The 24,615-nt window shown below is 44.0% G+C and overlaps 1 protein-coding gene across 2 annotated transcripts in view; it reads right to left on the reverse strand.

Annotated features, from left to right (window-relative positions):
• Window positions 1-24,615, reverse strand: part of Xpot (exportin for tRNA) — a 43,023-nt gene that overhangs the window by 13,635 nt on the left and 4,773 nt on the right. Inside the window, exons 3-23 of one of the 2 annotated variants that reach the window (XM_041667689.1) lie at window positions 20,535-20,617; window positions 18,752-18,808; window positions 18,240-18,309; window positions 17,167-17,385; window positions 15,490-15,674; window positions 15,223-15,391; window positions 12,939-12,977; window positions 12,741-12,818; window positions 11,535-11,573; window positions 10,747-10,809; window positions 9,211-9,335; window positions 8,519-8,663; window positions 8,165-8,284; window positions 7,820-7,914; window positions 7,102-7,171; window positions 6,121-6,359; window positions 4,988-5,273; window positions 2,979-3,168; window positions 1,792-1,908; window positions 1,525-1,640; window positions 3-50 (exon numbers count right to left, since the gene is read on the reverse strand). In XM_041667689.1, coding sequence (XP_041523623.1) covers window positions 3-50; window positions 1,525-1,640; window positions 1,792-1,908; window positions 2,979-3,168; window positions 4,988-5,273; window positions 6,121-6,359; window positions 7,102-7,171; window positions 7,820-7,914; window positions 8,165-8,284; window positions 8,519-8,663; window positions 9,211-9,335; window positions 10,747-10,809; window positions 11,535-11,573; window positions 12,741-12,818; window positions 12,939-12,977; window positions 15,223-15,391; window positions 15,490-15,674; window positions 17,167-17,385; window positions 18,240-18,309; window positions 18,752-18,808; window positions 20,535-20,617 — 2,553 coding nt within the window. Of the gene's footprint in view, window positions 1-2; window positions 51-1,524; window positions 1,641-1,791; window positions 1,909-2,978; window positions 3,169-4,987; window positions 5,274-6,120; window positions 6,360-7,101; window positions 7,172-7,819; window positions 7,915-8,164; window positions 8,285-8,518; window positions 8,664-9,210; window positions 9,336-10,746; window positions 10,810-11,534; window positions 11,574-12,740; window positions 12,978-15,222; window positions 15,392-15,489; window positions 15,675-17,166; window positions 17,386-18,239; window positions 18,310-18,751; window positions 18,809-20,534; window positions 20,618-24,615 lie in introns of both variants that reach the window. The other variant, XM_041667681.1, reaches the window with a different exon arrangement.

Genomic DNA, 24,615 nt, shown 5'->3' on the forward strand with positions numbered 1-24,615 from the left:
ACCCGTTTGAGATGAATTGTTTTCAGAGTCACAGCACACTCAGAAAGCGCCTGCAAAAAACAAGCTTCAGATTTTAATATGGGCAGTTCTTCATTACAAACCCTCCCACCTCCAAGCTACCGCAAGGAAAATCTGCACAGAAGAAAGCAAAACACAAATCACTGGAGACTGCAGGGAGGACTCGGGGCTGCTCTTCCTGAGAACCAGCACCCACACAGTGGCTCACAGGCAACTGTGACTCTAGTCCCAGGGGATCTGACTCCCTCTCTGGCCTCGGGAGGCACCAGGCAAGCACACGGCATGTAGACATACATGGAAGCAAACACCCATAGACATGAAAAGAAAAAGGAAAAAAATACAAAGTGCAGCCCTAATGTAGTATGGCTTTTAATAAACCAATGAGAGGTGAGGAAAGAACTCTCACACGAAGTGCTCCGATGACTGATGTGGGAGTGTCATATAGCAATCTGTTGATTTCATTGGTTAAGCAAAAAGAAACTGCTTGGCCCTCATAGGTTAAAACATAGGTGGGAGGAGTAAACAGAACAGAATGCTGGGAGAAAGAGGAAGTGAGCTCAGAGACACCATGCAGCTCTCTCCTGGGCAGATGCAATGCAGCCAGCCACCAGGTCAGACATGCGAAATCTTTCCTGGTAAGCGCACCTCGTGGTGCTACATAGATTATTAGAAATGGGTTAAGAGACTAGAGCTAGTGGGCCAAGCGATGTTTAAAAGAACACAGTTTCCGTGTAATTATTTCGGGTAAAGCTAGCTGTGCGGCGGCCGGGTGGCACCCAACGTGCTAATGAACTCCACGTAAAACCTGAGAGAGCTTAATTTTTATCACAGAAAAAAAACAGAGTTTAACACAGCTTTTGGCTGTTTGTTGGTGGCGCCCCCTAAAGGGGCTAGCTTAACCCTACAGATGATGGTATCTGGGACCCATCACACAAAAAGAAAATTGTTTATTAATACTCTTAATCACAGGGGAAGCCCCAGAGTAGGGCATGAGGATTGGCTACATGTTTAAGGGAAGTCTGGTGTACACAGTGAGATCCTGGCCAGCTACGGCTACACAGCAAAACCCAAGTGAGGAGGAAGGAAAAGACAGAAAACTGAAGAGGGAAGAGGAAAGAAAGGAGAGAGTGAGAAAGATAAAGAAAAGGGGGAAACGACAAAGAGGAGGGATGACCGACCAAATGTGTGACATCCTTGTTCTGTCTCCAGAACAAATAACTCAATGAATCCTAATTTGAAGTCATTATGGATATATAAAAACAATCCATAAAGACACGCGTGTTGGTGGCGCACGCCTTTAATCCCAGCACTCGGAAGGCAGAGGCAGGTGGATCTCTGTGTGTTCGAGGCCAGCCCGGTCTACAAGTGCTAGTTCCAGGACAGGCTCCAAAACCACAGAGAAACCCTGTCTTGAAAAACAAAAAAAAAAAAAACCAAAAAAAATCAGCCTGTCATTAGAGAAGCTTCTACAAGATCTGTGCATGGTAGACAGACTTAGGTGCTTACCAACACGGTCTGCGCATCAGCCAGGTCAAAGGTCTGCTTTAGAGGGGCCAGGAAACACGCAGGGACAATGTGCTTATAAACAAAGTCAGCAAATCCCACTGGTCCATCTTTGCCTCCTGCCAAGAGAATCCAAATTTTCACCTTGTTTAAAAAGAAAGTCACTCAGTCCACATAAAGGAAAAGAGGCCTTGGGTTTGAGTCCAAGGCTGGGGGTGGAGGGAGGTCAGGATAAAATCTCCACAAAATGAAAACAAAACTTCATCTCACCCCAGAGCTCCACCAGCTTTGAGAGAATGATAAAACATGTCTTCTGTGCAATCGGATCTGGATACTCAACGGCTCCTTGAATAACAGTAACCAGCACACGTTCTACATTCTCTGCACCTGGAAGAAAAGAAAAAACAACCTGAAGCACGCATTTCAAAATACACACTAATCAAAGCACATTACAGCAGTGATAAAATGTCTTCACCTCTTTTATTAACCAACCACCTAAATGCTAAGCACCGAGGACTCCTTTAATATCCTGCTCTGCTGAATTTTATTTATTCATCCATTTGTTTATCTTGAACCTTGCTGAATAGACCAGGCTGGCCTCGAACTCATAGATGTCTGCCTGCCTGTGCCACACCAATACTGGAATTAAAGGCTCTATGTGGTGGTTTGAATGAGAATGGACCCCTAGACTCATATATTTGAAAGCCTGGTCCCCAGCTGGTGGACTGTTTAGGAAGAATTAGGAAGCATGGCCTTGTTGGTAGAAGGGAGTTACTGGTTGGGTTTGAGGTTTCCAAAGCTCCCCGTATTCTCAGTCAGCTCTCTCTGCCTTGTGCCTGTTCTCTCAGCTGCTCTCCAGCACCGTGCCTGCTGTCGTGCCCCCGCCATGACTGCCATGGACTTACCCTTCAAAACTGTAAGCAACAATAAGGTCTTTATTTTAAGTTGTCTTTGCCACGGTGTCTCATCACAGTGTAACCGATTAGTAATTAGTGTCTTCGCTAATAGAGTAGTGAAGACACTCACTATGCCCAGGTTACTCCTCTTCCCTTGTAAAGAAAAGGGCTGGCTCTAGTTGGTGAGGCTGGCCCCGATACTGTGCACTTCACTGTCCTGCCTCAGTCCCCCAGATAAGTGCAATAACAACCACTATGGTTGGCTAGTTCTACTTTCAGTTATAAGATGGCCAACTAGCCAGGAAGACTCAAGTGTCAGGCAATTTTGGTACATGCTCACTACGCTGCTCACCAGCAATTCAAGAGAAACTGAATACAAACTACTTGTAAGGTGCTTTACATGCATGCAACTCATTTCTATTCTTAAAGTGCTGGACAACCATAGGGCCACCAGACCACACCCTCATCACAGTTTGGTGTTTACTTCCACTCACGTTGACCACAGGGTGCACAACTGTGACAGGGACCTCAGCAGACACGAGGCATGGCGTGCATCCCTACCTTGATTGGCAATCACTTCGCTCATTCCGCTGCCAGTGACTGTTTGCAGGAAGGCGAAGTAACTCCTCCTCAGCATCTGCTTCTCCAGCGCAGCTGACTGGTCGTTGTCTTCTGCTGGTCGTAGCAGCACTTCAAAAATGGCATGAAGCAGGGGCATGAACATCTGCTGTAAAAATGGGGACACCTGAATCTGGAAAAAAGAACATCTGTTACTGCACCCTGGAAGTGATGAAAAACAGTACCGCGAGGCTTCAGAAAGAGTGTGTTAAAAAGTCTTTCTGTGCTCTCTAGGGAGGGAATTTACAACCTAGCAAATTTAAAACAGATACACTACCCAAAGACTCAAGATTAAATTCAACATGCACGGGGCTGAAGAGATTGCCCAGGGGTTACGAGCACTGGCTGCTCTTCTAGAGGACCTGGATTACGTTCCCAGCATACACATGGCAATGCAACCATCAGTAACTTCTGTTCCAAGGACTCTGACGCCCTCTTCTGGATTCTCCAGGCAGTGCATGCATATGGTGCACAGCACGTGTTCCGGCCACACACCATACACATAAAAGCGAATCTTAAGTTCAACTTGCTTGGCTGTGGTGATGGTCTTTAATCCCAGCACTTGGGAGGCAGAGGCAGGTGGAGTTCCAGGCCAGCTTGGTCTATAGAGCAAGTTCCAGGACAGGCTACAATGCTAACACAGAGAAACCCTGTCTCCAAAAACCAAAAAAGTTCAACTTCTATCTTAGAATTTTGGTTGTGGGTCAGTCAGCAAGATGGTTCAGCAGGTAAAGTTACTTACTGTGCAAGCCTAGTGACCTGCGTTCAGCCCCCAGAAACCATGAAAAGATGGAAAGAAAAAACTGATCTCCATGCTTTGGCATGCATGTGCATCCATGAAAAATGAAAAAAATTGAAATAAAATAACAAGTGATCATGATCAAAGTTGGCCAAGAAATATTTTAAGATTTAAGTTTCTAAGGGAAAAAATTCTAAAATAAAATTCAAAGCCTTATCTTTGTAATTAAACTAACATATGTGACTTCCATTAGTTAAGTTCCTTAACCTATCTAGGCCCCAGTTTCCTCTTCTGTAAGGCAGAATTTTTATCATATAAAAATACATAAAATGAGGAATATAAAGCGACATCCAAAATCATTCAGGGCAGAGTTTGAACTCAGAAAGCCTTGTGCAAGTGCTGGCCTTTCTCCCTAACCAGTTCATGCCTATTTTAATTCCCTGGATTACTTCTAGACTCTTTCTTGTTCCGGTGCCACGTGTTCACAGCCAGACTCAGAACCAGGTTCACCTGCTTTCCCTGGTACTTTTCTCCCACTACAGTGATTAATGTTTGTATTAAAACATCTACTTGGAGGCCGTAGAGGTGGCTTAGTGATTAAGCCATCTTGCTGCTTTTGCAAAGGACCTAGGTCCTTTTCCCAGCACCCACATGGAGGCATGCCAACTCCATGTCCTGTACCTCCAGTTCCAGGTGATCCTTTAGACCAGTCATGCACACGGTGCACTTACAAGCATGCAGGCAACACACTCATACACATAAAAAAATTACTTTTTTCAACTTAGAAATCTCCCTCGCCTTACCTGTGGGGCAGACAGTAGGTTATTCAGAATGTTAGACACTCCATGACCAAAGTAACCAGGTAACTCAGGGTTATTTACAAGGCAAAGGTGGGGCTGAGGAGGGCTTGGCCTGCAAAGAACTTCCTACACACAGTTGAGGACCTGAGTCTGAATCCCAGTCTTCTGTAATGAGAAGCTGGGAATGGCTGTGTGCACCGAAAATGGGGAGGCCCACCGGGGCCTACCGGACAGCCAGGCAACCCTATCAATGAGCTCCGATCCAAGCTTAGTAACAGACCGTGTATTAACAAACACTGTGAAATGTGGTGGAGGCCAACCCCACCTCCACCACACCCAGATGCGCACGTCTAGTTTAGGTCTGCAGAGGATGCGTCCGTCACCAGAGTCCTAGGACTCTCAGGGTTCGGTACCTTGAACTTGGCCGTAATCTGGTTGATGAGTGGAATGAGCTCCTGGAGGTCTTTTGCTTCACAGTCTTTGAGCATGTGCTCTGAGGCAGACGGGATGAACGGAAGAACCTCCTCCTCCAGGCAAATGATCATGCGATGAAGGAAAGTGCGAACCCCGCTCCTCAGAGTGTCCTTCTGTAAAGGGCAGCTGAGGGCCGGCAAGAACGTCTGGAGACAGTCCAGATAAACCTCGGAGCAGCCGCACTGCTTCACAGTCTGCTTGTTGCTGAAAGCCTTGCTGGTTCGACTATGTGACCAAAACCCAGACAGTCAAGTTTAGTTTTCTTCTTTAAAGTTCAGAGTATTAAAGATACAATGCGCAACAGATGGCAAATTGTCAACAAACACTAAGGCAGCAATTATTTCCTACATCAATATTAACTTCCCTCCTTAGTTAATGGCTGTGGGAAAATGATGCTTCCAGATGTCATCACAGAACAAATGTGAAATAAATTAAACAAGTAAGAAGTAGTTAACACAATCTGAGTCTATCTGCTTCTCTAAAATCCTGATATCTTCAGGAAAAAAATGTATTTACTATGACTAAGCCATTAGGTAATCTGTATGCAGTACTCACTAAATTTAGGAACCAACCTAATCCCTCCCATTCATGGTCAGGTGATTCCTATCACCCGAGGCCTGGTTCCTGCACTGAAGTGTATGGTGTAATATAACTTTATTAGCAATCATTTCAATACAGAAAAGAAGTAAATGGCTGCGTGGTGGTCTTTGGGACACAGTGTAACATCCAAGCAGTCTCAGGACCTTGTCTTGAGGAGACCAATACTAAACCACAATGTCGCCATATGCTATTTTACACAGACACTTAGGCTAACCTCCTGAAAAACAAGACTGATTTACACTGAAGTCAGAAGCAGGAGTGTTAGTGATAGTCTTCCTGGTAAACACACAGCTAGCAAATGACCTAGCCTCTTTGCTAGCTACAGCTTAACTTACTGGAGAGACAAGGGTTTAGACAACCAGAGGAATTCAGCTTCGAAAACAGTTTAGTGTGTCCATGCTAAAAAGACCCACAGCAGAGGCTCTGCCTATGCAGACACACATTTTTTAATTTTAATTGCATTTGGGCTCACCTGGCAAATCCCACTGCATGGCTGAGACTATCTGCAAGAGACGCTTGCCTCTCTTCATCTTGCGCCATCATCAGTTTTTCCAAGAGAACCTTGAACCTCTCCATCAGCGGCGTCAAGAGGTCCTTCATTAAGGCCCGCTTGTTCTCTGCTGGGTAGTCACTGCTAACAATCAGTGCGCCCGCTGCTTCGTAAATGAAGAGTTGGTCGTCACTGCTCAGCAAGGACTGGTAACCATTCTCCTGGAAGGGAATTTTGTCTTATCTGCATGTTTACATTTTAGTGCCTCTCATTTAACTTAATAAAGAATAAGCACAAGAGAGAGAGGAAATATAATCTACCACATTGGCTCATATACCAAGCATTCATAAAGACAGATGGTGGTGGCACATGCCTTTAATCCCAGTGCAGGGGAGGCAGAGGCAGGAGGACCTCAAGGTCAGCCTGCTCTACAATGTGAGTTCTAGGACAGCCAGGGCTTGTTACACAGAAAAGCCTTGTTTCAAAAAATATGTGTGTGTGTGTGTGTACACACACACACACACACACACACACACACATATACACACACACAAACCAACCCACCAAAACAAAATATACATGTATATCAGAATGTACTTATAAACTATCTCAACTTAAGTCCTTTTAGTGAAGTGACACTGACTCCAGTCTGAGACAAGAACTTTAGTGTTAAGTGGCCCCGACAATGACAAGTACGATGTCATCACAGACTAATCTACAAGGTGAGTTTCTTCTCTTCCATTAAATTTCAGCTACATTTAACACTACAGAGAAATTAGAACATACTTCACACTGTAAAGTCCTTCTATTACTGATATGCTTGTCATCAAAACAACCTTGGTGAACAGATCCAAATAAACTGTGCACACGCACCACCCCCCCCACACACTAGTTAAACACAATTGGGGCCCGAGAGGCATAGGTATTGTTGATACCTGGGGAAGACACCCAGCAGATACTTACAGGTGGAGAAAGAGTTAATAGATCTTGTATTCTATTCAAAATATCCTCAATGAAAGGGTTCATTTGTTTACTGAATGAAATCAAGAAGAAAACAAGGTAAGTAATGTGCTCACGAGCTGCTAAAATATCAACCCTCCTTTTAAAAGAGAAGGGACCAAGGCTCAGTTTTATGTTAGCCAATCTGATTACTAAAATTAGCATATGAGCAATTTAAAAAGTTCACCTGCTCTGTAGTGAAGTATTGCCAAGAGAATGCTACTTAAGTACTTTTCACATTAAAAGAAAAGTACTTATAAAGGTACTACAGATAGCAGATTAGGTTAAAAATGTACGTGCAAGATGGGCATCACGTTGCAAGCCTATACTCCCAGTACGTGGTAGGTAGACAGAGACTCTCTGGGACCAAACAAATAAACAGAAACGCTAGCCTAGGGGGATGGCACAGCAATGAAATGCATGTGCCTTGCAAACATGATGGCTTGAGGGTGATACCTTGATCCCATAGTGGGAAGGCTGTATCCCTTACACATCACACACTCAATGCATAGAACCTATAAAACAATATACCAATACATGAAGTCGCATAAAAATATGCAAACAAGGCTGACTACAGTAACTGGTCAGTCAGCAGGGAAAGAAGCCGGTGCAGGAGGAACCACCTCTTCCCCAGCAGCCCCCAAGTACACACTCCACAAGAGCGCTGAAAGCCAATACTTACTTGAGAGACTTGACAAATCTAGAAAACAGGTAGGCAGTTCTGCTCCGGACTTTAGCACTGGAATGCCACAGACCCCTGTGGTCTAAGAAAGCCATCTGAAGAAAGAGACAGTGATCGTTTCTGTTCTGATTCAAGCATTTCATTGTCAATACTGCATTTCTGCTCACACCCAGTTGTAGTTCTGGGTGGGGCCAGGAGTAAGGAGGAATGGCACATCACACACAGCTCCTAAGCACTGGACTTACATAAACTGTCACCCAACTTTAAACTTCTGACTCTGAGAAAAGTTAGAGAACAAGGACAGAACACTATCTGATCATCAAAAACTGAGTGAAACACACTTACTAGTACACACGGAATGTGCTGAGGTTCAACAGTGAAAAACTTCTCATATCGAACAACAGTTTCAAAGAACTCCAGAGTCACGGACGTGTGCTGATAGGAGCTGACACCAGATGTCACCAACTGGAAAGGGAAAAATGAAGAGACCCATTTTTGTTTACTGAAACATCCATAATTCCCTCCATAAAAACACACCAAGCTCTAACGATTAAGAACCCAAGAGCCCACAACACAACACACAGAGCACATCAGGTCACAGTAAAGGACCCTTGGTGTGCCTACAACTAAGAACCCACGAGCCCACAGCACAACACACAGAGCACATCTTTCACAGTAAAGGACCCTTGGTGTACCTACCGTTCGCATCATGTCCTGCAAAGCACTAGCTTTTGAAACGTCACCTGAGAAGTGAGCACCATGTGACACTGGGAGAGCTTCTGCCAACATGTACAGCAATCTTACTGCCACTTCAACCTCCATGAAGCGTGTAGTCTGCCAATTCCTACCAAGGCACAGAAGTATGTGACATCTGACATAAACTTTAGATAACTCCTGATACTCAGGACAGGAACGCACCACCAGAACCGTTTCAGTGGTACAGCCACTGGTGGGTTGTCCACTCCTGTAACCATCCGTAATGAAACCCACTGGTGGGCTGTCCACTCCTGTAACCATCCGTAATGAAACCCACTGGTGGGTTGTCCACTCCTGTAACCATCCGTAATGAAACCCACTGGCTACCAACCCAGCGGGAAGTAACATTGTGTGTGGGGGGGAAAGATGGCTGAAGTACATTGACTGCGTGTATTGCAGTTTCATAAGTATACTAAACGGACGAGCTACTAAAAACCATTCTTAGAAATGTCCTGAATGAGTTAAAAAGTCAAACCCTTTTTGTCAAGCAATGTAAATTTATGCCAGAGGTAGACACAAGTAAACTACGGAGCAAAACAAACTGCAGGGACATAAGGCGCGATGGACGCTGCGTGACTCATTTGCTGCACACCACCCCCACACAAGAGGAGCCTTACTCTAACAGCAGAACTTACTGCAGTGTGGCACTCAACACTCTGCGAACGGAAGCCAGCACTAGCTCCGGGGACACCTGAGCGAGCCTGTCCAACAGCAACTTCAGCTGTTTTCTGTACTCTACAAACATGGCTTCATCTTCACCCTACAACACAAGTTAAAAGCTTGGTCTTAATGGTTTAAGTGCAGCATCAAGATGGCGCAGGTTAGGAACACTGACGCCAGAGCTGACAGCTGCTCTCCTTACCTGCAGCCAGGAGAGGGAGGAGGAACCGACCAAGGCAGTCCTCGGACCTCCAATGCAACACCCTGGCCTACCCTCAAAAGAACAACCAATAAATTTACATAAACGATCAGTTAACTCCTATCTTTTATCTTTGGATAGAAAAATCACAAATGCTCAGTAGCACATCCCTTCCTGCTCACTAACCTGCAATCCTAACAAAGGCCTGGGTCACACACAGTCTAAGGAGGGGACAGGGCTGAGAACACAGCCAGCATGGGCCCTACGTGCAAACAGTGTGAGGACTGGGGCCAGTGTGCTGGTTATCATCTCTATTATCCTTCCACAGCACACACCTCAGCAACTCAGGCCCCAGTGTCCAGGACACACGGGAAGCAGTCCTGTGACTCCGGACACTTAGATGAGCTGAGTTTCACCCTCACCCCTCCAGACTGAGCCTCACCCAGCACCATGAGAGAAGATCATCAATAATATGTCAGGTGTAAGCTCAATGTTAATAAATATTATTTTTCTTTCTTTGGACTGCTATAGATATAATCTAGGGCCTGCACGCAGCAAGCAAAGGCTATCCCACTGAGCTATATCCCAGGTTCCCTTCTGTTGTTTTTTTTTTGTTTTTGTTTTTCGAGACAGGGTTTCTCTGTAGCTTTGGTGCCCGTCCCAGAACTAGCTCTTGTAGACCAGGCTGGCCTCGAGATCCGCCTGCCTCTCCCTTCTGTTTCTTTTGAGACAAGGTCTCACTTTGTAACCCAGTATGTAGCCCAGGCTGGCTCAACAGTTATGGCAATCTTCTTGCCTAAGGCTGCCAACTGCAAGGGTTTCAGGCATAGGCCACCAAGGCCAGTTTACAAGATTCTGTATGTACGAGAGCTTATGAGCAGACAAGAGGTCAACCTCAGGTACTGCCTTCAGAAGCTATCCATCTTCGTCATTAAGACACGGGACTCAACGCCTAGGCAAGGCTGGCTGCAAATGCACAAGGGAGTCCCCGAGGTCTACCTTCCCACCTTCCTAGCTCTGAATTACAAGCAGGCACTACCAAATCCAGCTGTCTACAACCATCAATCCTAATGTTAATGCTTACACAGCAAGCACTTGACCAAACCAGTTGCCTCTCCAACCTCTTATAGTGAAGGTTTCAGGTTTCCATGAGTGTTACCCCAAACTGACATTAATATACATCAGTAAAAACAAGATTGATTTAAAACACTATTTCTCATTTTAAAAGGGTCTCAAACTAAAATATAAAATACTAATTTAATGCAAACAAACAATAAAATTAAAACCAGTTCTTTGATGTAAAATTACTTACTTCATTTTCAAAGTTATATTCTTCATCATAAGTCAATTTTTTCATAACGGCCAACATGATTGCCTAAATTAAAAAGGAAACATTTGTTAATTGTTCTTTTTAATCTAAAAGTTGAGCTACATTTCAAAGTAGGCTTCAGACAAAGAATTGATCAGGTCAGTGCTGGAGAGATGGCTCCGCGGTTAAAGAGCACTGACTTGCCCTTCCAGAGGACCTGGGTTCAAATCCCAGCACTTGCATGGCAGCTTGCAACTGTCTGTAATTACAAGATCTGACATCCTCACACAGACATATACATGCGGGCAAAACGCCAATACACATAAAATAATAAAAATAAATTTAAAAAAAAGAATTGATCAGATTGATCTGCTTTAGATGGGCATCTATACTACTCACTCCAAGGCTCAGGGAATCTCATGAGGAGGAGGTGGTAGGATGGCAAGGGCGGAGTGGTGGGTACAAACCTGAGTTAAAACAGTCCTTCATGGAGGAAGGCTACCCGATACTCAGGAAACAAACAAATCACAAGTCCCTAAAACTCAACAAATTCACTAAGCCCCGCCCCCCAGGGCTATCCACTCATGAAGGACTGCTGGGAAAAGATTATCCAATACACTGTGCAGAGGAGTTAGCACCCAAAGCTGGGTGGGCTCTCAAGGATGCAGCTGCCTTGGAGCTGTCTCTGCTCACTTAAGAAACCCCCTCACCCACAGTCTGGTGAAGAACCCCAGTAAAGGCACTGATTTGGGGGAAGAAAAATCAATCATCGGTTTAAAGAAGCCACTTACCTCTATATTAGCTTTTTGCTGATCTGAGAGCACTGAAAGCTTAAAATAAAAATAAACAATAATTTATTTTTAATGTTATACTTGCTTATCAATTTTTTTCTAAGCAATCAGTATCTTCTAAAACAACACACAAAGGAGCTGGTGGTACAATGACAGGGTAGAAATTTCCCCAGCACCCCTGGGTCTAATCTCCAGCATAAAAAAATAAAACACACAAATTCTTGCTGAGTAGTTTGATAGCAACCAGTCAATTCCTAACTTCAGATGTAATAATATCATGTCTAGTAAATAACTTGATTGATCTGACTGATTAAATTGTTTATCCTGTATTTAGAAAAGAATTAAGCTCTAAGGCAGTAAAGGATGTTTTTGCTGTTTTGAGGCAGGGTCTAAGTATGTAGCTATGGTTAGCCTGGAACTCACTATACAGACCACGCTGGCCTGAAACTCAGAGATTTGCCTCTGCCCCACCGACAACTGAGATTAAAGACATGCTTGACCATGCTTAGTTTCTTAAAACAATGATCATAGCTCCTGCAACCCTAAAAACCTTCTGCATACAAAATTACATATCTAAGAATGAAGAAAGCCTCGATATAATTAAATATAATTGATAAAAACTAACAAAAACAGGAATGATCTTTCATTTAATGTCATAATGAGAAGCAACTAGTCTTCAGAACACCGCACACTGCACTACGGGAACCTTCACCATCACACTTTGTGTTGTTACTGGGAAGCAGCTGTCAGCAATGAGTTTAACAAGTTGTTGCTGTGTTCAGAAACACACAGGTTTAAAGGAACACACAGAAAACAAGAGTAATCCCAGACCACATTTATGCCTCATGAATGTATTGTATCTTCTGAGGCAAGGGTCTCAGGTTGCTTGTGGCTAGTCTTGAACCTGCTGTGACGCAGACGATGGCCTGAACCCTTTCCCCATTCTAAGTGCTGGGATCATAAGTATGGCTCACCAAGTCCAGGTTAGTGTATTTCAGAACTTACTCACATTTTGTCTATATTTTTTACGTAAAATAAATAAATAAATAAAAACTACAAAGAAGAAAGCCAGTAAATAAGTAACAGTATATATCTATATATCTCTCTGTCTTGGAACATGGAATATGAGATTGTTTTCTTTTTCTTATTCTCCATTTTTAACAGCTCTTTAAATATCTACTAGACAAAATGAACATGATGACTCACCTGTTTCAAAATATGCAGATAATCGTAACAAAACCCAATAATGTTGGAGGAGATATCATCATCCTCATGAACTAGCAGCTGTAACATAAGTGGAACTTTTGTCTCGATAGCTTCGAGTGCCTCTTGAGCATTCTTGACAGCCCCATTCTTAATTAATTTAGTCCAGCTAACTATTAAGGACTGTCCCATTCCATTTACCAGCTTAGAAAACCTGGCCACGAAGTCCAAATCTTCTTCCTATGAGCAGTAAGCAAAGACCACAATTATAACCACCTACCTTGGGGAAGAGGAAAGCCCTTGAACTTTAGCAAGAATGTAGTGCCAATCACAAGGCTCAATCTTAAAAAAAAAAAATACTATGTAATCGGTTATGACAGGGAGGGGTTAGCGTGGGCGTGTGTGGGCGCCATTTTCAGGAGCCAGTCTTCCCCTTCCACCAGGGCTTTCAGGAATGAAACTCCGGTCGTAAGGACCTCAAGGTAAGGGATTTTATCTGCTGAGCATTTTGCTGGCCCCCAGGGCTCAATGTTAAGACAACAGCTATCAATTCTGTCATTATGACAGTAAAATGATCAGAATATGAATTTTTCTGCTACCATTATTAGCCAATATAGTACTCTAAAAGCAACTATGTTGTTTTTTGGTTAAAGAAATATTTCGCATGGTGTTTTGCACACATATCTGTGCCACATATGTGTCTAGTGCTCGGAGGCCAGAAGAGGGCACTGGAGTTCAGGAACTGCAGTTTCAGACGCTGGAGAAGCAGCCAGTGTTCTCAACCATGCCTATAACTGCTATTCTAATGAGGACAGTGCTGTGAGTATTACCCAAAAAGGGAGGGAGGAAGGGAGGGAGGAAAACAAGAAAGACCTTAAGTAAAAGAGACGTTTCCGAGCTGCCTTTCCTAACTGTCCAGCGCAGGAGGCGCCGTTCTGTGACGTCGGTGCTGCTGCACTGCCTGAGGAATGGCTGAAAACAGTCGTTTCCCAACTTTCTGACTTCGGCCTCTACGTCCCTACGAAGACACGGGCTGCTATCAGAGCGGCCCGCCTGAGTCACTGCCAATGCTATAGCCTTCCCGATTATTAGTTATCCATGAGCTCCTCTCCCACAGACAAAGGCTCGACTTTCACTATTTTAGATTTCCTCTTCTTAAAAGACCTAGACACTAAGTAAGGCAGAAGAAGGTAACCAAACCTTTGGTGCACGAAGAAGGAATCTACAAGAACCATATTACTGACATTATCACCAATACAAGACATCTTAGGGCCTGGCAGGACTGCCACCAAGCCTGACAACCCGAGGTCCATCCTCGGACCCACCTGGTAGGTGCCCATGTGCACTCTAGCACTGGAGCACACACAGCCGTAGCTAAATCTGAAGTGCTGCCACAGGCTCGGCGGGGCTCGGCGACAGTGCTAGTACCACGCCTTGCCTCCATTTCTACCACACACACACACACACACACACACACACACACGAACAAAAAGTCTTCATATTATCTAAATGACTACCTCACCACACTGAGACCCATCAGTCTCAAACGAGTGGGAGAAAGGGCTCAGAGCTTTTGCTCTTCCTGAGCACCTACACCCACAGGGCAGCCTAAAACCACCTTAACCCCAGTCCCAGAGGCTCTGATCCCCTCTTCTGGTGTCCTTGGGCACCAGGCATACAAATGATGCAAGCACAGCCATGTAGATAAAACACACATACACATAAAATGTGAAAAATTACATTAAAATTCAAGTCAATGATGAAAATGAAGCTTTTATGGTTACTAGGACTAACCTGGGTCAAAGGTCAAATGTTCTGTAATGTAAATGGTGGATTTGCTACTCAGGGCACGATCAACACTGTAAACTTGCAAAGTGCACACACCACTCTGACTGTTAAGTGTCAGAATGGGTGTAACCAAATGTGCAAAGAAAATGCCACAGATATTAGTTGGGGGGGGGGGGGGTTGGGGAATATTGTTTTCAGGTGTGTGACTTTTATTTATGCTGCATTTGTTTAACTCTGTGAAGCTATCTAAAACACCCGATGGTCCTAATCAAGAGATGAACAGTCGGTATCGTGGCAGAAGCAAGGACAGGTAGGACTGGCAGGCAGAGTGTATAAACAGGAGAAAGGAGGAAGAAGAGCAAGAGAACAAGGAGAGGAGGAGATCAGGGGCCAGCAACCCAGACAGCCATGGAGTAAGAAGGAAAATAAGATATACAGAAATAAAGATAAAAGCCCAGAGACAAAAGGTAGCCGGGATAATAAAAATAAGGAAAGCTGACAAGAAATTAGCCAGGACAGGCTGAGCATTCATAACTAATAAGCCTCCATGTGTGATTTATTTAGGAGTTGGGTGGTGGGCCCCTCCAAAAAGTCAAAAGAGCGAAAACATCACACAATATTGGAACTCTCAGAATATAGTGGTTTACTATTAGTTCAAGGACATCCCTCAAAATTCAGAGGGAAGAAATCCACTGACCTGGTCAATGCTGAAAAACCCGGCAGTCTGCAGGACTCGACACAAGGACTCTACCAGCTTCATCTTCTCCACAGGGTCCATCCCTTTATTCACGATCTCAAATAAACAGTCGCAGGCCTCCTCCCGCAGAACTTCTACGGACATGTGACTCAGCAGCATATTTATAAACCTAGTGACGGGGGGATAAAGATTTTATAGCATTTTCAGCTCACAAGTTTTAGACACCAACTCTCCAATCTTTAGTTTAGGAATTACAGGTGTACGCACCTATCATTGGCTATGAGGGATAAGTCTATCCAAGAGACGTAAGCCCCAACTACTTCAAGGCACTGGCACAGCACTTCTGAATTGGTATACTGGTAATTGTGTAGAATCTGGTACCACGACTCCACCAGATTTGGAATGCACTGTTCTCTCATGGTATCTTTTATCAGAGTATTCCTGCGAGCCTCCTAAAAAAAACACAAAAGACAAGGAAGATTGTGAGACAGAGCTAGACGTCCAAGTTCAGTTGCACACAGTAATTTCCTCTACATGAAACCTCCAGGCTTGTTAACAGTCCTGACCATGGCTTCCTATTTATCTGCTCTAAAATTACATCCTGTGATTCTTTGTGTTTCCTTTTTCCGTTCTATTCCTTGGTGCCAGACTTAATTCATTAAATAAAACTATAAATAAGCATTGCTTAGAAATCTTAAGCATGTGAAATTATCTCCAAATATTAGACAAAAATGATTCTTAAACATTTAGAAAAAACGACTTATATGTACAGTAGTTATAGTTTTAAAATATTATAAACATTTAGAGCTATTTCCAGTGGTGTTTCTGTTGTGTTTTTTTTTTTCAATTTAAAATACAGCTTTATTGTTTCCAGGTTCTGTTGTGTTTTTTTTTAATGAGACAAAGTTCTCATAAGTAACTCAGGATGGTTTTAAACTTGAGGCCTCCTAACCCCATTTCCAAGTGCTAGAGACAGCCAGTTAACTTCCCACACTCTTTATTAAGCACTTCTATACTGAAGTGGTAGAGATCAAACCCCGGGCCTCCTGCACCCCATAACCAGTGCTTCCTATTACTTACTGTAGGATACAGCTTGATTAAGGCTGTGCCTCAGCTATAAAGACTATTCGTCAGTGATGAAACACTCCAATACATTACTAGCACTACTTAACAACAAGCAAAGAAACAAAAGGCAAAGGAGATGTCTAGACGCATAAACCCAGATGGAGGGCTTGGGCACACGACTGGCGTGGCCCCGACATCTACACTCATAAGCCTTTACACTTGTTCAGAAGCACTCAGAATGGATGACATTTCACAGGAACTATGAGAAAACAAACACGTACTTCACTGGTGACAACAGTGGCTTAGTTTTAAAAATAATGGAATGTTCTAATTTCGGTGGTGGGAGGGGTTAAATTTCATTGTCAGCAAATTCAAGATGTGAGGTACATTTGTAATTTAAGAACAGGCAAAAGTGCTGGGCAGTGGTGGCACACGCCTTTAATCTCAGCACTCGGGAGGCAGAGGCAGACAGATCTCTGTGAGTTCGAGGCCAGCCTGGGCTACAAGAGCTAGTTCCAGGACAGGCTCCAAAGCTACAGCAAAACCTTGTCTTGAACCCCGCCCCCCCCCCACACACACACACAAAGAACAGGCAAAAGAGCCAGCCGGGCATGGTGATGCAGGCCTTTAATCCAGCTCTTGGGAGGCAGAGGCAGGCAGATCTCTGCGAGTTCCGAGTTCCAGGACAGTCGGAGCTAAGCAGAGAAACCTCATCTTGTAGGGGGCGGGGAAGCAAACGAAACAATGTAAGACTCTCTGTCCTCTCATCATATGCTTGTTTCCTACAAATGAAACAATATAAGACTCTCTGTCCTCTCATCATATGCTTGTTCCCCTACAAAGCACACACTAAGAACCAGTCAGCCTGAAGTTACTTGCCTCTGACGTGTGAACTACATCACGGTCCACCAACTCCGAATCAATGGCCATGAGGATGCGCAGGTACAGATCCACGCCCCTTGGGTTTAGGTCCACGACTGAGAGAATGTCAAAAAAAAACTTGGGCCATTTAGTGAGATACTCTGTAACAAAAAGCAAGGCGAAGACTTGGGCTGCTTTGTTTCGTATAAAGGTCTTCTCTGGTTGGGGATTCAGCATCTGGCAAAGAGAAATATCCATGAAATTAAATCCAAACTATTCAAAAGCACACTAGTTTTTCTATTTACCATTAGTTGGCAAAAACCCAATTAAACTTCAATATTGCCCAGATTAGCGGCAACACAGCAAACTGCAAAATTACCCATCCGTGCAAGTAACCAGTCACATGATGAGCAAGTGAATAATGGCTGCCTCTACGAATTTATATTTCTCTCAGTGTTGGGGATAAAACTGTATGCCATTTAAGGATTCTACCCAGGCCTTTCTTAACCCCCAGTACCACCAGGGATGGGAGAGCATGCCTGTTCTGAGTCAGGGTCTTTTGTAGCCCAGGTTGGCCTCAGTCGAAGGGATCCACTCAACTTCCTGCCTGTGTGGGATCAAAGGTTTGAGGCGCCAGGCCCAGCCAATGCCTTATTTTTATGTGACAAGGTCTCCTATGCAGCTCAAGTTGGCCTTTAACTTGTTCAAACTCCAGGCTGGCTTCAAAACACCAATCTTCCTGCCTCTGCTTCCTGAGTACTGAGATACAGGGATGGACCAAGAGATCTCCTTTACTAAGCTCCATGAACAGAATTTTAACAGTTCATTTCTTTTTCTCTTTTTGCCTTTTGTTTTTCAAGACAGGGTTTCTCTGTGTAGCCCTAGCTGTCCTGGAATTAACTCTGTGGACCAGGCTGGACTCAAACTCAGAGATCTCCCTGCCCCTGCCTCTCGAGTGCAGGGATTAAAGGCGTGCACCACCACCGCCACCCAGATCATAAAATTTCTAAGAAAAATATCCAGTTGTTTTTCTTTGGCTGGATCTTAAAGGAAAATACTCTAGCGACAATAGAATGAAATGAACGGATTACCTGAGCCTGAAGCCATGACAGGAGCGTCTCCCTGATCAGCTGCTGCTGAGCTGTGCTGAGTTCTGAGTACCTGGTAAAGAGATAAACAGTGACTACATTGCCGTCTGTGGCTTTGAATGCAAATTCATCTATCAAAAGGGAATTTTACAGCATTCCGGCACCTGGTTTCCTAAAATGCATGGCAAAGTCCATTAGCACAGTTGTGAAGAATGCACAGACAAGCCTGCCAGACAGGCCAGTCAGCGAGCTCAGATCTGCAGCTCAGTTCACGCTCAAACAGATGACAGTTATGTGATTTCTTAAACAACCATGCACCGAAGTCTGTGGTCTACAGAATAAGCTTGTAGACTAGCTAGCTCGGTCTAAATAAATGAAAACACATTCACAGCCCAGATATAATGACTACACTGATCGTTTACTATCTATATATATTTTGATTTCCTCAAGAACAGAAAAATTAGACACGCCTGTTCCAACAAATCTTGGAGATTAAAAACAATGGAAAGACGTACTTGTATTTAACTTGATGTTCTAATACTTGGAAGCAGAAAAACTTTATGTGATCATCACTGTAAAAGAAAAAAATAGATAATCAGAAAATAAATCAGGGAAAACAATGGCAAAATGCTAGTAACAACCGTGAAGTTTTTAAAGCGAGGCTGCTTGCCTGGCTTTCTATTTATCAATTCTATTTTACTTATTTTTACTATTGTACTAGGTACCTAACTCAGGGCCTCATGAATTCCAGGCAAAGGCTTTACCAATCAGCCATAGGCCCAAATCCTGGATTTAAAGGGTTAAGAGAGCTCTAAATACAATTCCCAACATGTGGCAGTCTGTTCCATTTTCTAAACAACACGACCATGTGCTCTAATACACACCCTACCCTAAACACAGTGCTCGTAGAGGCCCCTGCCCCAATGCTAATATGGAGTCAAGGTCCCTGGAACAACCTCTGTGCTGTATTTGATAATGGTCAGGAAGTTGCTGACAAACAGCAACAAAGGCTGACCAAACCAAAGATGCCAGGCATGGCTTACTTGAAACTTAAGCATTATTAGTCTGATTCTCTTATAGGCAAATACAAAATAAAGAGGGTAGAGGGACTCAGGTCACCTCAAAGTTCACACAAGAACTAAAGGATAAAGAAACCCACCTTTGTAGGATGGGAGGAGGACCCAACAGCAGTCCACTACCTATTTCTAACTCCCTCTAGGGGTAACATAGCCTACAATTCTAACAGAATTCCTTAGGAGTCCAGACAGATGGTGAGTGAGGCAGGCTGTGTGTGAGGACACCCTAAGGTGTTCAGGAAAAACAGTCCCAGTAAACGCAACCAGGCTGCAGCCAAACAGGATTGGGGCCAGCACACCAGCAGCTCCCGCCAGAGGCGTCACTAAAGACCCGCGCGGCTGCTCCCATCAGCGAGCTGCCTGTGCTCTGCGAGCTCACTGTTTTCCACAAGCTTCACTATGCCCATTTTCCGTCCTTCCTAAGAAGCTAACTTAACTAATGATGAAATGGGTATACACGTTCCTATTTCCATGAAACTGCGCCTGCTGCTTCAGAGAGACTACGGCAAAGTCACACCGCAGGGGCAAGCCTTTTCAGCGTGGTATGTGGCCTCGGTCAACAGCAATACAGAGCTGGAGGGAAATACTGTAAGACCCACTTTCACCCTTCCTGACCCTTCCTGACTTCTCCTCAGAGGTCTGCTGGAAGCACACAGGGTGGACTATGGAAGTCATCAACAAGACCTTGGTCTAGACAAGGGATAGTAACTGAAGAGTGATATACTCTAAGTGAAAGCTTTTGAATAAGATATATATCACTAATGGTCACCTCCTTCACCAACTTCCAACAAACAGTAAGATAAGAACAAGTTCAGTGTAACCTATACCAGTGCACAATACATATAAAGAAAAGGATAGTTTGGGCTGAAGAGATGGTTCAGCAGTTAAGAGCACTGACTGCTCTTACAGAGGACCTGGGTTCAGTTCCCGGCACCCACATAGCAGCTCACAACTGTCTCTAACTCCTCACGCACACATACAAGGAAAACACCAATAAAATAAAAATAAATAAAATTTAAAAAAAGGATAGTTTTACTGAAAAATCAATTCTGAATTGGCTCAAAAATTGGTTTCCTATTTTTCTCTTTTCATGCTACTAATAGTTTTTCTAAAAGGCAAATCACAAAATGTTTTGTGAAAATACTTCCCAAAGGAAAAACTAAAATGTCTCACTTTCTGGAAACATCAATGCTTCTAGACAACATGGAGACTCCGTCTTTACCTGTGCGTCTTCTGTGCCAGAGCCTCTGCGCACACCTGCCAAGCATCCGGGGAAATCTTTAACTGCTCAAAATAAGCCAGGGCCTGAAAGATTGCAAAACAAAGCAACACGGTTCATTCTGAATTCAGATGCCCTATGCATACTAAACAAAGGGCAGGGTAAACCAATGATCAACAACGATTTGGGTTTAATACGTCAGCAAAAACATCCAATCAGGCTTCTGAATATGTGCAAAGTCCAGATGGTTCCCCCAAAATAGATCAGTGACCATTTAACAGACACTTAAAACAATTTCCTTATGGTAAAGGAGATGGTGCAATGAAGAAGACAGAAGAAAAGCCCAAGGGTTCACCAAATGCAACACTGTCAAGGTATACACAGTCATAAGAGGGTCTCTGAAGGGTGCACAGAGCACACATGGCCTCCCAGGATGAATAAATGCTAAACAAAATAAAACACAAAACTTTCTGGCCAACGACTAATCTAGGATGGGTGAGAGGGGAGGGAGGTGCCAACCTCTTTTAAAATCTCTACCTTCTAAGCTGGTGAATACTTCCTGGTGCTGGAAGGAGACACGAAGGTACGGAAACCCTTGACCCTTCTAGGCAACTCTTCCATTTGCCTGTTTCTGAGTTGTATGAATTATATCAAACTGACACTATTAAGTACATTGCCTTCCTATAGCCAATTATCAAATCTGTGAGAAACTTGGTAGTCCTTGATTCAGCAGCAGTACAGATGGTCTGGAGCCACAACTGCAGTGAAGAGCAGTCTTGGGTGACCCTAAAATCCTTGGCAATGTCAGAGTTTCTACAAAACCTATGACTACCACTGTGAACATTTCAGGAGCTAGGACACAGGGCAAATGGCATCATTACACTGCTGCTATTATTTCACTCACAAGTAAGGGGCGGGGCTCATCGGCTAAAACCCTCATTAATATATTTTTTTTTTTTTTTGATTTTTCGAGACAAGGTTTCTATGTGGTTTTGGAGCCTGTCCTGGAACTAGCTCTTGTAGACCAGGCTGGTCTCGAACTCACAGAGATCCGCCTGCCTCTGCCTCCCGAGTGCTGGGATTAAAGACGTGCGCCACCACCGCCCGGCTAATATATTATTTTTTTTAACAACAGCAAGGGCTAGGCACACAGCTCAGAAGGTAGAGTTCTTGGCTAGCTAGGAGCCCCAGGATAAATCCTAGGCACAACAGAAATGAGGTGGGGCGGTGTTTGTCTTAGTGGTACCAAAGTTCAAGGTCATTTTCAGCTACCTTTTGAGGCTGGGGGTGGGGGGGAGATAAGTGAGACCCTGTCTCAAAATAAATTCAACAAAAGGTTTTAAGCTAAATTGGGTGTCTGAGCCTGGGAAGAGGGAGGGAATAACTAGAACTCTTTCCATTTTGGTCTCTGGTAAGATGTTAAGATGGCTCAGCAGGAAAAAGGCACCTGAGTTCAATTCCTGGAACTCAGGAAAAGAACAGACTCCATGCAAGTGCCACGATAATCACTCCCCTGCCCCACAACACACACACCTGCACAGTTATTTTTTAAAATGTTGACTATTGGAATTTAAAAATTAACAGAATCCAGGAGGTGGCACACTCCTTTAATTCCTGCACCTGGGAAGCAGAGGCAGGTGTATCTATGTGTTCAAGGCCAGTCTGGTCTACAGTGAGTTCCAGAACAGGCAGGGTCACACAGAGAAACTGTCTCCAAAAACGAGAACAAACAAAACTAACAGAATTAAAAAAGAATATATTAAAAAATAAGGATAGGAACTCGACATGCTGACGTACGTATGCCTACAATCCCAGGACTCAAAAATCAATGTAGGTTTGCCAAAAGTTGGCGACTATCCTGGGCAGCGTCAGTTTTTGCCTAACACAAACAACAAAACATCCAACAGAAAGTGTCAGACACGCGGTGCACACCTACAATTCCAGAACACAGGAGGCTGAAAGAGGAAATCAGAAATGCAATGCCGTCCTCAACATGGCTAATCCAGAGCTTGCTTGGCCTACATCCTGTCTTCAGTCTCAAACAAAACAAAAATAACAGAGCTAGCAAGATAGCTCAGTGCATGAATTTTGATTCCTAGAGCCCACATGGTAGAGGAAGCAGAAGCAGACTTCTTCAAGTTGTCCCCTGAACACGAACACGCACACCATGGCAGGTTCACAAAGCTCTCAGCCCACCAAATAAATACATGAAAAAACTAACCCCCGACTCTGCCCATCCCCAGTCCAACAAGTCCAACAAACAAATGAAAGCAGAGAAAAGGGACGGGGAGACTGCTCAGCAGGTGAAAAGTGCTTCCTGTCTGTGATTGGAGACGATCCTGGAACCCACAGAAAAGTGGGAAGACAGACATTTTCCACAAAGTTGTCCCCACACTGACACATATGCCAGGGGCACAGTAACAGCTGCTCTGAAGAAAGGCCAGTGGCGGTGGACTGCTGCAGCGACTCCAGCGGACACGAAGAAGAGACGGCTGACAGTTCGCGGTGAGTACCGCGCCAGGCCAGGGGACACAGGAAGATGCTGCCAGAAACAAACTGAACGGTGCTTGCAAGACAGCTCCGCTAAAACCTCTGGGGTTTAGTGAAAGTTGTTCTCATAAAACAAAAAACTAGAGTAAAACTCAGCAGTAGAGTCCTTGCTTAGGCTCAATTCCCAGGTAACAGCCTAGACAGGAAGCCACCAAAAGCTACACTTGCCGTAGAGCTGCTTGGACAAAGGAGGAGACTTCACGACGTGCACGGCACATGTGACGGGCGGCTCCCAACGCCACTAAGGTGAATGGGGAGGTGATGCAGAGGCGGGAAAGACACAGGTGCGTTTGTTTGCTTTCAATTAATTAAAAATTTCTTTTAGTTTTCTTTTGTGGGCACTGCAGGGGTGAACGGCAGATATGAAGGGACTGGGGTGCATGATGTGAAATTTCTTTTTCACAGTGCCCTCGTCCTTTATTTTTTTTTATTGATATTTATTGAGCTCTACATTTTCTCTGCTCCCCTCCCTGCCTCTCTCCTTGATGTGAAATTCTTAACCAATCAATAAAAAAAAAAAATCGTCGGGCGGTGGTGGCGCACATCTTTAATCCCAGCACTCGGGAGGCAGAGGCAGGCGGATCTCTGGGAGTTCGAGGCCAGCCTGGTCTACAAGAGCTAGTTCCAGGACAGGCTCCAAAACCACAGAGAAACCCTGTCTCGAAAAAAAACCAAAAAAAAAAAAAAAAAAAATCACGATAAGGATGCTAAAGTGTAGCTTTTCACAGTTGACAGCGTTTGGAGTGGGTACTGGTGGGTAAGGACAAATTTTCTCTCAGGGGCTGGCTACGGGGAGCTTGACCATGTTCCAGTGAGTATATGGGCAACACAAATTGGACTCCCCCCCCCCCCTTTTTTTTTTTGCAGGGAGGTGGTTTTGCGGGGCAGACCTGAGAGGACTGCTGGGAGTTCATGATGTGAAATTTCCAAATAATCAATAAAAATATTATTAAAACAAACCACAAACAAACCCCCAATCACCCAATACATATAAAACAGCCAAAAGCTTTTAATTATAATCAGCTTGCAACATCAAAGTAGGCTAAAGGTCAGACTGCAATGTTTCAGCTCCTCTGAAAGCAGATGGTTTAAATCCCTATGAAAACAAAACCATTTATATATAAAAAGCCTGGACTTCTAGGTTTCTGAGATACTCACATCTAGATTCCCATTATTTGCCATACTTGAAGGGTTAGTTACTTATCTATCAGCAGAGACATAGATCATATCATCAGAAACTGCTTAGGAGGTTTGTTCTCTTTTTAAAACCACTTTAAAAGAAGTTTCTACTACTTAAAAGCAAAACAAATACAGCTGTAATGCTAGGTGAGGTTAACTTTTAGCTCACTTACAGCAAGCTCTCTTCTTTGCTACTCGGAGTAAGAAGAAAGAAAAACCCCTCCTTCCTCTGCTCCTAAACTTCAGAGCACTCGCGTCTCTAAGCACTAATTAAAGGCTTGTTCTTCAGTGTCTTCTTTCATCACTCAGCTGAAGTCCTTATGAGACTCACCGGCTACATTAGGGTTAATTGTTT

This window comes from Microtus oregoni, unplaced genomic scaffold (genome assembly GCF_018167655.1).
Source record: "Microtus oregoni isolate MIOR12 unplaced genomic scaffold, Mior012 000001F_ref0000356, whole genome shotgun sequence".
In the NCBI taxonomy this organism is placed as follows: Eukaryota; Metazoa; Chordata; class Mammalia; order Rodentia; family Cricetidae; genus Microtus; species Microtus oregoni.